We start from the raw sequence: 12,013 nt of genomic DNA, 5'->3' as shown, positions 1-12,013 counted from the left end.
AAGTGGCAGTTCTGCAGGGCCTTTATCTAACCCAAGAAGAACTGCAGTTGCTGCTTGAAGTTGCTGCTGATCTGGCTCAAAGTCTGACCTTTTGTTGTTAAAGAAAAAAAGAATAGGTTTAACTGAATTAGTTTCCATAATATACTCGCATGCAATTACATAAACAGCAGTGTCAGTGGGGAACCATTGTTTATAAAGAATGTGAAATATTGCCTTACGCAGGCTCCAGCCTGTAGGTATGTGTCGGTGGCCGTACACTGCTGACGACGAATTTCCTGTAGTTCAAGGAGTAGGAGCCTTTGTTTTTTTGGAACAAGAGGAGCTGTGTTCTGCCATCACCATGTAAGTCAGCGACCCTGGGCTGCTGCGCCGTGGCCGCTTGGGTCAGCCCTTCGTTACCCGACGCAGACAAGTGCCCGTTGTGTTTTCGCCTGAGCGTCTGTGCCGCTTCATGGATGTGGTTCTGTATCTTCAGCTCTATTTCTGATTTTCTCCTAGTGTAGCTTGGTGGCTCTTGTCTAGTGTGGGGAGGATTGGTCATAAGATGGTGTCTCACTTGACCCAAGCTGCTCCATGCCCCTTGTTTGGATGGGTGTGCTGTTGGAACTCCGAGCTTGTTGCTTCCATGTCCTTGTTCCCTGCTGATTCTCACCCAGGCACCGCTGCCTTGGCTGGCCGGACTCCTAAGGTGGTGTAAATCTTTACTAACAGGGAGGGTCTCCACACAGGTTGTGCGTGTGAGAGCGAGTGTAACACAGATCAGCATCAAATGGCTTTGTGCTTCCAGACAGAGATCAAAATTAAACAAAGCTGAGCTACTAAAGTAGGAGTTGCGAGTATGTGACTTCAGATGCTAATGGCCCTTGAAGGGTTTGGTCTGCACAGTTTGTACCAGACAATTTCTGCAAAGGGCTAAAACGTGTGACTGGAGCTCGTGATACCTTTGCTGCCAGGACAGCGTCGGGCACACGGGGAGCACTGACTAGCGCTGCTCCAAGAGACGCTGTCAGAACTGGGCCTTTTGTCAGCCCGAAGTGGTGGGTCCTGCTCCCTGGCACAGCTTTCTGTAAACTCCCATCAGCAGTTGTGGGCTTCCTAATAACGGCTTCAAAAGGATGAAATGTGGAAAAAATAAATAATTGTTTACGGGTGTATTCGTTGTGCCAACCTGAAAGCTTTAGCTGCAAACCAGATGAATCAGTTCAGGTGCACTTTCTGTTTAGTGCCAGGAGGTTCAGCTGAATGCTGAGCTGCAAAGCAGGGAAGCAAAGAGCAGTGGTGATTTTTCTCCTTCATTTCCAATGTATAGCTTGTGTGTCATGTGTATGTGGGTACTTCATTTTTTTTTTCATGTAAGCATTATTAAAACTTCACCTTCCAGCACAAATCCCAGGGCTAGAGGGGGTTTGTTGGTATTAGCGAGGTTCGCTGAGGACATAAACACGCTAGAGGACCCTATCAAAGGGATCAAAAGCATCGCCAAAGTATACATCAGAGATTATGTAAAATCCTAATCTCCATAGGGGAGCCTGGGTGGAGTCCAACCCAAGAACTAAATTTGCTTGCGTCACTTGTCTCTCTGCTCCTGGGGATATGTAATTAACTCGCCGATCTGGGGCAAAGCAGAAATCGGTGCAAGAGGGTGTTTGTGCGGGCCAGGTGCTGGGTGTTTTCTTTTTCCCTGTTTTTGTAAGGTTCTGATAAAATGTCATGTGAAATGTAACCTTCACGCAGTAAAACCCGATTTAGATGATCTAGCTGTTTGTTTCTGTGCTGATGTGGGGTTTTGTAAACATCTGGGAATTACCGAGTGCTAAAGCGAATGTTTCTTATTGTGTTAGGGCACAGGAGGCACACAGTTGTCAACATCAAACTCCAGATAAACTCAGGAGGTCTCTTATTAAAGTGTTATTTTCTTTTTCTTCCCCACTTCACTTTTCAGGTTGCAAAGGTGCTAAAGCATGGCTGACTTGGATCACAACCTCAGTCTTGCGGATGCTCTGACAGAGCCACCTCCCGAGATTGAGGAAGAAGTGAAAAGGGACTTCATTGCCACTCTGGAAGCAGAGAAATTTGACGATGTGGTTGGAGAAACAGTAGATAAAACAGACTATGTTCCTCTGCTGGATGATGACGATGCAAAACCTGGGAGCCAGGAACCAAAAAGCAAGCCCCACGCAGATGGTATTCAGGTGGAACGTAAGTGTCTAAAGCACAAGACCAAAAGGCGGTGTCACTTAAGCAGCAGAGAACACTTTTTCACTTACTGGATGTTGCTAGGCCTGCTGACACAGGGCTCTTGGACCTTGCTAGTTTTAGTCTGAGCGATTTATTTTAAAAGCAAAGATTGAGATCAAATCCTGTTTCTTGCTTTTCTGCTCTACCTTCTGTTCAGTTCTTCAGCCTGTAAAATAAGGTACTGAAGGGATCGACTCATTGAACTGCCCTGTGAGAAAACTGCCAGTTCTGTGTGCAGACCTGAGGCAGAGATTTTGGAGTATTAGGCCAGGTTACCTTCGGGCCAGACTCTTTTCTTCATCTGCATCTCTTGGCTTTTCCAACCCCTTTCCCCTCCCCGGTGCCTTCCCTGGCTGTTCAACCAGTTGTTTGTCTCCTTGGGCAGAACTAGTTTCCCTCTGACGTGGCAAGGGGAGATGCAGTTTCTTGTTCTTGGTTTGGACACTTGTTTTTCCCTTTTTTGGGATAGCTGGAGAACAGTTACGAGCATTATCTAAATCTTTGGCAGGAGGAAAACGAGACCCTAACTGATGAAATCGGAGAGCTTGCTTGCCTCGAGTGGGTAAGATGGTGTTTTTCAGCTTTCCCACCTTGTACGAGGAGGGGAAGGACTGTCAAGCTCCCCAGCTCTAAAGTGTCAGTTTACTGCAGGCCAGTCTTAGGATTTGATGCTGTTATGTCTTAGTTTGTCTCATCTGTTTTTCCCTGAAGTGATAAGGATACTTCTTCAGGATATTTCTTTCCTACTTCAGGATATTTCTTCCATGAGATCTAGTCAATGTTTCTAACCATTTAAAAAAATACAGTAAAGCTTAATGTACTTGCTTTTATTGCAGCTGTAGAATAAACAAGGCTGGGTGAGACATTACAAGGCCCCAGTGGGGGTGTGAAGCGGTTCTAGCGCAGTGCTTTGAGTGTGACGTGAAGTTTTTGGGAAGGGGGACTGCTGCGTGAAAGGCAGCAAGAGTTCTGTGTCCCTGGCTCCAGATAGGACTGCAAATAGGTTGGGGTTTTTTTTGTTTCTTTTTCCTGAGGGAGAAGACTAGCATTCATGGATCAGGCTGTTCAGCCCCTGCTTGTTAATTTATTTATGTTAAAAGGCACAAATGTGTTCAGACAGCACGGTCTCTGCTACTGAGATTGCCTTTCTCCAGTCAGAAGAGGTTTAATCATATGTCCTGTCAGGCTCTAGCTATTCCATCTCTGCTCAAGGTTTTTCTTTCACTTTTTTCCTAAACCCAGGAGCCAGATTAGACAAGTTTAACCATCAGATGGGCCCTATCAAGGACCTGGGCGAGCCAAGTGAGTGCAGAGAGCTGGAGAAGAAGAGGGAGAGAGACAATGAGCAGTTGTATGGTCACCTACAAATTTGTCCTACAATAAAGCTCCAATAACAGTTAACTTTAAAATATCATTGGAAAGGCATAGCTTAAGAAGAAAGGGTTTTACTCTTTCCAGCACCTGGCTGGACATCATAATTTGGCAAATTCTGGAGTAATCTTCTTACGACACTGTTGCCTTTACATAATGCCGAAGGGTCGCTTTGGGTGTGTGCTGCGCTGTTTGCAGCTCGCTTTCCTGCTCGGCTCCGAGGAGTTCAGAGGGTACTGAGGAGCTTCCAGTTCAAGTCGTGGAGCCTGCAGCGGCAGTTCTCGTTGGGGTGCTCGTGTGAAGCAGGGGGGATCTGTCCCAAGGTGCGAAGGAAGAGGTGTTTGGGTGGGAGCACGTTCCAGGCCGTGCCTTAGTACCTTGCAGCAGGCGGCAGCGCTCCTGTGACACGTTTTAGCTCAAGTGAGGATCAGTATTGTGTCTGAAACGTCCGATTGCGTGGTGTACAAAGCCAGGTCTGCGGCGGCATAACCATTTGTGGCCTTGTACGCAGTGACGTGCCTGTTTTGGGTTCCTGCACTCACGCTGGGCACTCGCCTGGTGATGACTCTTCACTTCAGCTGCCGTGTTTTAATAGGGGAGCATAGGCTGAGCATGGTGGAGGTGACAAAGTTCCTTTAGTTTGCTGTGGGCTGTGGCTTTGGGGCTTTTTTCGCCACGAGATGGCTCTGCCGGCGCTGTGGGATGCTGCTGGACAGACTGTGGAGCAGAGCGGGTCATCCTGCCTGGCGTGGGAACAGCACACGGCTCCAGGGCCTGAAACCCCAGGCCAAACCACAGCGTTTCCTTTCCTTTCACCTCCCTTTCTGCGCTAGGAGTAAGAGCCTTTCTTGCAGAGAGCAGCAGGCTTTGCTTTTGCAAAGGAACGTTTAAACACTTTGTCACACACAAAACTGAAGATGGAGAGTGTTCCATATACCCCAAAGTTTTAGAAGAAGTCAGCAAATGATGATAAGGTGATTGCAGTTTTATCTCGTATGATGTGTTAAACACCTTCTGCCTCTCGAAGTCTGCCCATCCCCATTCCTGCCCCAAGTTGTAACGGCTTCTGGTCAGTATAAATCACTGCATTGTCTTTTTTTGTACAAAACCAAGTATCGAGCATGATCCGAGTGCGCTCTCAGGTCTGTCAGACACTTGGGAAATAAACATTGAAAACAGTTTGGAGAGACGCAGGTGATACCAAAGGCGCGCACCTCAGCTGGGTGTGTGGTGTGTGCTCTGCCCCAGATTGCAGCTGCCTCCGCAGCACCTCGTGGCCCGGCTGCAGAAGCTGCACAGTCACTCGGTGCAGGGCCTTGAACCCATAGTGTGTCGGGAGCGTGTTTCAGCGTGAGGGGTTTTTAGTGCTTTTTGTTTGAAGTGCAGGTCGTGTTGTAAAGCTGCCTGGGTCTTGGGTTGAGTTGCTTAACTACATGATATCCTGCTGTTTTCTTAAGGAGGAAGGAGTGCCTGAAGTATTGTCTTGATAAGCCAAAGTGTTCTTGAAACTTTCCATGTTTTATGAACTAAAGTGGTGAAATTAATCTAGTTGCTACAGTTCACAAAGCAGAATGAATCTTTTTCTCGCTCAGTGGCTTTACGCTGATTTAGGATCATAGTATTTGTGGTCAGTTAGTGAACTTTGCTGGGGGTTCTCTCACACGTGGCGTCCAGTCCCCTCACAGGCAGGCAGCGATCAGACAAGGTGATTAAACCTTCAAGCTTCAGCTTCCGATTTCAGAAGGAGAGGTGTGAAAGCGGGGCTGGGGAGAGGGAATCTAGTGGAAATGGGTACGGCAGGTCTCCCTTTCCCGCTCCTGGGCGCCAGCCCTGCCTGTGCGGCGCTGCTTCTGTTGGTGCCATCGGACAGCGTGTGTGTGCTCCGGAAAGCCCTGGCAGCCCCGGAACACAAGACCAAGCAAGCCTTGGCTTGGCGTCTGTTTACATTCAGAATCTCTAATTCACATGGTTAGAGAGAGAAGCGCGAGAATCCAGACCGAGTGCTTGTGTCATGTTGGAATGCCAAAGGGCAAGCAAACCTCTAAGTGGTTTTTTTTTTGGTGACTCTGGGAGGTGAGGAGCTCGCCTGCTGTTCAGAAGCCATTCTGAGACAGAATTTTTAAATTCATAGGGACTGAAGTAGCTGAAGCTACTTGTTTAAGAGTCACCAGCTAGTTTTGACTGTATGGCACTCGGTTTATCAGGGGTTTGGTTCCCACTCCTGCTCTTGTCTAAGCTCTCTGACAAAGCTGCGTTCAGCCGAGTCTGTGCACACACCTGTGTGACGGGATTAACACGGGCAAAATGACTCTCCTCCGCAGCCCCTCCGCCCCACCCTGGGGTTTTCCCCCCCCGGTGTCCCATGCCTACTGCCGAGCGGGCTGCAGGTCTGATGGGTGGTGGAAGCGTGCTCGGTTGTGGTTGTGCTCCCGTGTGCGCTGCGCCAAGTCACCGCTGGAGATTAGGGCTTTTTATATTGGCACTGCCCATTTGCTTGAGATTATCGGTTTAGCAAATGCTGCCTTAAATTTGTTTATGTAAAAACAATCCTTTGATCCACTAGCCAGATGAAAATACTATCTTGTGATTCTGATGAGGATTATGTAGTTACAACATCTTGACATGTTTTTGTTTTTATGCAATTTAGAATATGAGGGGAGGAGACCTGGCCCTGAGAAGATTGCTGGGTACTTTCATGCTGCGCCCCAGCTGACTAAAACAAGTCTGATTTGCTCCAAAGGAGCTGACCTTCAGAGACACAAATAAAAACTGCTAATGCTGGGTGGAGTTGTTTGATTTGACCTGATTTTTCTGGAAGCCTGTCCTCTGAAAAAGCTAAAGCTGTAAAGGAAACAATTTCACCTGCTTTTCATCCTTCCCAAGAAGTGCAGGAGGAAAGATGGCATTTCTGATTCTCCTGCTCATTGGGGAACCCACTATTGAGCCTAAAACCTTCTTTAGGTTTCACCTGGTTCAGTGTTTGATTTGGAGAGACCTTGGCTTGACCGAGCACACGATGTGTTGTATAAACCATCCCAAGACCCCGATTTCCCCTTGCCTGAACTGATCCGTAAATGCAGCGACTGGCAGCAGTTCTCCCAGTTACTAGTGGAGAGTTCTGCTGTCGATACCAGACCTTGTAAAGACTGACAGCAGGAGGAGCTGGTGTGTTTAACTGCTAAGAAACAGGTCCAGGGATTCTTGTGGTATTTTCAGCTACTTGAAGAGGATGTAGGTGTATGTTTTCCTATAAGCTGTCTGGCAAGTTCATGTTGAATTTTCATAAAACACCAGGATGAGCCACTGAAGTAACTGGAGAGACTTTCCTTTTGCTTTACTGAGGGCTGGATTAAGCCCTGAAGTGCTGTGTCTGAAGTACACTGGTTAGCGTGGCTTTGTTTTAAAAGTGCTTGAGCTCGGGGAAGGGACAGCAGCAGCAGCTCCGGGTAACTGAGCGTGTCTCTCTTTGGGAGTGATTTTATTTTATTTACTTGCAGGACTTTTTTAAGTCGTTGCCCCAAGTGTTGCTTCACACTAAGCAGAACTAATGGCCCGAGGAGCTGAACTGCTGTTAGAGCTCGTGCTGCTTGTTACGCTTAACTAGTACTACTCACTATCGTTCGTGCAGTGACCTCACTATTTCACAACTGGAGGATGAGATAAATTCTTAGAAATTAAGCAGAGTTTATTTGAGAAGATAGTAGAAAATATTTTAAGACTTGGTGCAAGGGTGGTATCTTCAGTATCGGTAAATGGCCTTGTAACAGTCACCTCTCGGGGGGCTGGTCACCTGCAGAAATATTGTGCTGCTGGCAACCTGCTCCAGTATTAATACCAGCACAATCCAGTGACTTTTGTAAGGATCATAGTTGATCTCAAAGGCAGTGATTTAAAATAAATAAAATTCCTCAGGCAGTTTGCCAAAGCGATTACAGTTACTGACCCTCCGTAGCCCCGTGTAGAGATTATGGGTGAATATAGAACGTCACTGGCATATTTGGATGATTAGGAAGAACTGTTCGAGTACTTGAACAAGAAGTGTGCTTTAAAAAAAAAAAAAAAAATTAATTAATTAAATTCCTTAATTATTCCCAAAGATGGTTTCCAAGCAGCATTTTCAAAACCATTACGCACTCGGAGGCAGTTACCCGTTAGCAGAGTGGCCTTCCTGAGGCGCAGCCCACGGAGCAGACGGCAAAGCCAGGCGTAGAGCTCAGTTCTGTGGTTCCAGGTTGCCTCGGCTGGCTCCAGGGCTTGTGTCGCTGCCCTGTTTTCCAGGTTCAGTGTGTAAATCCTGACCATGTCAGAACAAGATACACTAAATCTCATGGTGGTGGTAAGTACGCTGTCTTTTGGAATCGGTGGTCTTCTGCCCTGAACTACCCTTCTCTAAATCTTTCCCTGATACTTGCTTTAGCAGTGTGCTGTCAGGACTGAAATGGAGGTCTTCTGGTCCTTTTTTCTGGTAGTATTAGGGTAGCTTTGCGAGAAACTAGTCATGGCTGAAGTGGACCAGTGCTTAAAAATTCTGGGGAATTAGTTTGCGCCTGGTGGCTCTTGTTCTGCCACTGGACTCCACCGCAGAGTGTGCCCCAGGCTTCTTTACAGCCCCCCTTTGGGGGCTTGTACACATCCCCCCAAGCCTTTTCCTCGCCAGGCCGAACAGTCCCGGCTCTCTTGGCCTGTGCTCGTGTGAGACACTCCAGTTCCTTCATCATCGTGGTGGCCCTTTGCTGACCGCTCTCCTGTAGTCCTGTCTCTTGTACTGGGGAGCCCAGCCCTGGGCCCAGCGCTCCAGATGTGTCTCAGCAGTGCCGAAGAGAGGGAAAGAGCCAGCCCTCAGCCTGCTGGCAGTGCTCTGCCTGCTACAGCCGTTGACCTCCTTTCCCTTAGGAAGGCTTAGTTTGAAGCGATGGTAGGACTAGATGAAGAAGCTTCTAGTTGTTATGCCTTGAGTCTCCTTCATGCCACTAGGTTTTCTGTGGTTGAAAAGCTCTTCCTTTTGGGCTTTAAGCTGCAGTGACTCAGTGCTGTGTGGGTACCTTAACTTACTTCAAAAATAATTCTGGGGGAAAAAAACCCCTTATCTGTGTTTGATAACATTGGTATTGTCCTTACAATGGATTAGGATGAACTTCATCCAGTGCTAACATTTCCTCTGATTTCTTGCAGATAATTCAGCTTCTGGGCCAACAGTTGTAGAAAACGGTGACCACGGAATAGAAGATCACCGCCCAGGTACGTGCTTAGTGTCTGGAGGGAACACAGCTACTTCTTAGTTCGTATTGGACCAGTAAACCCTCACTGTGACAAAATGCATCTTCTTTTTGAGTCGTATTTCTCCATGGGGGGTTGGCTTTGTGTTTTCAATGATCTTTTCAAAGAATTAGAAACCAAGTAGAACTTCATTCTCTTTGAAATGGCTTATTTGCATAAAGCCTCGTTCTGAAGACACTTATACTTGATCCATGGTCAGGGTTGGGAAGGCAACATCTAGGGCACCAATACCTGAGCGGCTTTCCAGGCACTCCATAATATTCGTAGCTGAACTCTAACCTGTGAGAACGACTTCTTCTGTTCCCCATGAGACTGACAGTGATGTTCCTCCTCTGAGTACACCATCCTTTGCAGTTTTTTCACTCACTACTTCTTAGCTGCTGCTGAAAGGACACTGCTTTGTTTATCCTGCAGCTTCTCCTTCCACCCCAAACTACCCTTCTGTAAATATCTCCTGATATTTGCCTTAACAGTGTCAGGGCTGAAATTGAGGTCTTCCGAACCTTTTTTTCAGAGCATTAGGACAGCTTTGTCTGCAAGAGACTTGTCGTGACCGAACTGGAGCAGTATTTCAAAGTTGTGAGGAATCTGGGAAGTAACCGATCTTCCCCGTCAGCCTAACAGATGTTGAATTTAGTCTTGTTTTAGCAGTTACATGGAATGATAAACACCAGTTCCCTTTTATGACACTTTCTTACTATGAGTGGGGTTTCCTACCAAATCGCAACGGCGCTGTTCAGGATGAGCAGTGCCAACTCTGCAACTGTGTGCGTGAGTAGCGCGTTGTGTTCCCTTTTGCGGTGAGGAGGGTGCGCCTTTGGACAGGAGCACCTCTGTGTTCTTGAGGATAACCTGCTCAGAAGTTGATAGCCATCCTGGCGTTGGTAAGAGCTATTTATCTCATCTCCCGTGTCGTGATCTCCAGCTCAGCTTTAGCAGTGCAGCTCGCTGCGAAGGTTGTTGGGGTGATCCCAGCATTAGCATCCCCGCTAGTCCATAGGTGCGGCCCCAAGAAAAAAAAATAATCTGGGAGATAGTGATGAATGTACGGGGGTGGGAGACAGGGATGAATTAAAACACTTCTTTTGCCATCGCTCTGTTCAGAGTGTGAGCAAGTTTCACGTTCTTACTGAGGATGGGAATATAAAAACTGATTTTGTGCTTAATTTGCTGTTGTAAATCTGGTCGAAAGAAGCTGCGCTGCTTTTATAATTTAGTATAAAACTGAAATTAAGAAAACTCCTGAACCTTCCCAGGGATGCTTCCCCTCTTTCTTTTTAATATGTATAACTAAAAGGAGGTAGAAATAAAATCAGATTTCTGATACTCTAGGTATGACTGACTAAATGCATTGGGATTTTTTATATTGAACTTTTGAATTGTGTTTAAAAAATTCCTTGTTACTTAATTCTAGCTTTCTGGAGGTTTAACTCTTCACACACTAATTGCTAGCAACTTTGATCAAAGATACTTTTATGTGTCTGAACCTTTTTAATTTATTAATATGTTCCATCTTTGTGGGGTAGAGTTGGATTTTTTTTTTCTTGATAAAGGCTGTCTAAAAGTGACATCAAAGTGGCAGAAACAGCATGTCAAAGGATGAAGTCATAGGCATCAAGTTAATTAGGTTTACCAGAATAACAGAAGATTTACACAACACGACTACCTCCCAGGCTCCTTCCCCCTACCCCCTTCTCTGTGGAATACTTGAAGGATCCATGCTTACACATTGGAGAGGAAGGGAGAAATGCTAATTTTCGATCAGATAGTGGAGGCTTTTCAGAGTTGAAGAGCAGTTGATGCTCTGCAGAAATACAGACAAGTTGTTCCAGACCAGGTGAGGGCCTTCAGTAGTGCCTGGGTCTGGGTTTAATAGGTGGGGCTGCTGAAAGCCTTTCGTCCCTGACCCTGAGCCACCCTCGGTTTTTGTCTGGCTTATTTGTTTTCAGCTGGGTCTGTTCCCTAATCTGTCTTTTTAAAGCCGACATGATTCTTCTGGCTGTGCCAGGTGGGCCCAGTGCAGAGGTGGGAAACGGAGTAGCTGAGGGGGGACTAAGGAAGGTGCTGCTCAAGGCAGGCAGCTTTTTGCTACAAGAAGCAGTGTTAAGAGCTACAGAGTGAGCTTTTAAAAGCAGAGCTGTGTTTGAGTTGGATTCTGAAAGAGACTGCAGGGAAAGTCTTGGGGAAAGATGTAGTTAAGGTGTTTGGAAGGACAAATGTCTGCTTGGCTCTCTGGCCTCCCTCAGAGGAAGCCTTGCTGTGTGGTTTTTTTCACCTATCAGATAAAACAGGGTGATGACTTGCCAGTGTTTTACTGCAACGTTATCTACAGACATCTCGGGGGTGTATGCAGGGGTTGGAATTAGTCAGGTCTGAAATCTCAGTGCTGGCTTGGCAGCCCGTGCTGGCTCCTGACCGGATGCCCCACTCCGAAATGCCGGTAATGTAGTAGGTGGCATCAACCCCAAACTAACGCAGCTCAGGGGCAAACCCCTCTGTTAACTGTTGAATTATTTTTGTTGTAACAGTGAGGCATTTAAACCCTTGATGCAGGGGTGCAGCTGTTTGGTATTTCAGAAGGTAAAGGAACAGCATGAACAGTTGACTTTATGTTGGCTGTTTACCTGCGGGTCCAACCTGCGGCCGCGAGGCTGAGCCCTCTGCGCCCCTTCGCCTTCCCCAAAAGGGAGAGCCTGGCAGTTTCTCAAAGGGCTCGGTTCTTGGCAGTGCTGAGCCCTGTGTGGCCGTGGCTGCTTTGGTTTGTGGGGTTTTGGTTTTTTGAGAATTTGAGAGCTACAGACGGGGAGCTCTGGCGTGGGTACTGAGCACACAGACTGAAACTCCCCGTTAAATCTGTTCTTCCTTATAAGGATGAACAGACGAGCGGGTGGTGCAGCGTTCGGAGGGAGGCTGTGCACATCTGGTGCAACTCAAGTGAAGCAGGGAGGGTGTGGGGAAATCAATAGCTTATGATCACTGATGGCGTGCAGGTACCGAGCTGGGGAACGAACTGCCAGCTTTCACCATGCACAGGTTAGGGGGTGCTTGGTAAACCCAACAGCAGGTTTAAAACTGAAAATATACGTGTAATTTTCAAACTGTGCAACATTTGCAACTTCTTACTGCA

The 12,013-nt window shown here is 47.1% G+C and overlaps 1 protein-coding gene across 1 annotated transcript in view; it reads left to right on the top strand.

Annotated features, from left to right (window-relative positions):
* The first annotated feature begins 1,961 nt into the window (after nt 1–1,961).
* The window catches only part of MAP4 (microtubule associated protein 4), a 105,746-nt gene continuing 95,694 nt past the window's right edge, over nt 1,962–12,013 (top strand). The window contains exons 1-2 of the mRNA XM_086467368.1: nt 1,962–2,199; nt 8,782–8,847. Of these exons, the coding sequence (XP_086323494.1) occupies nt 1,962–2,199; nt 8,782–8,847 (304 nt within the window). The remainder of the gene's footprint in view (nt 2,200–8,781; nt 8,848–12,013) is intronic.

The sequence above is a fragment of the Leptosomus discolor genome, chromosome 6 (assembly GCF_034619465.1).
Source record: "Leptosomus discolor isolate bLepDis1 chromosome 6, bLepDis1.hap2, whole genome shotgun sequence".
Lineage (NCBI taxonomy): Eukaryota > Metazoa > Chordata > Aves > Leptosomiformes > Leptosomidae > Leptosomus > Leptosomus discolor.
This window is presented reverse-complemented; position numbering and strand designations above follow the sequence as displayed.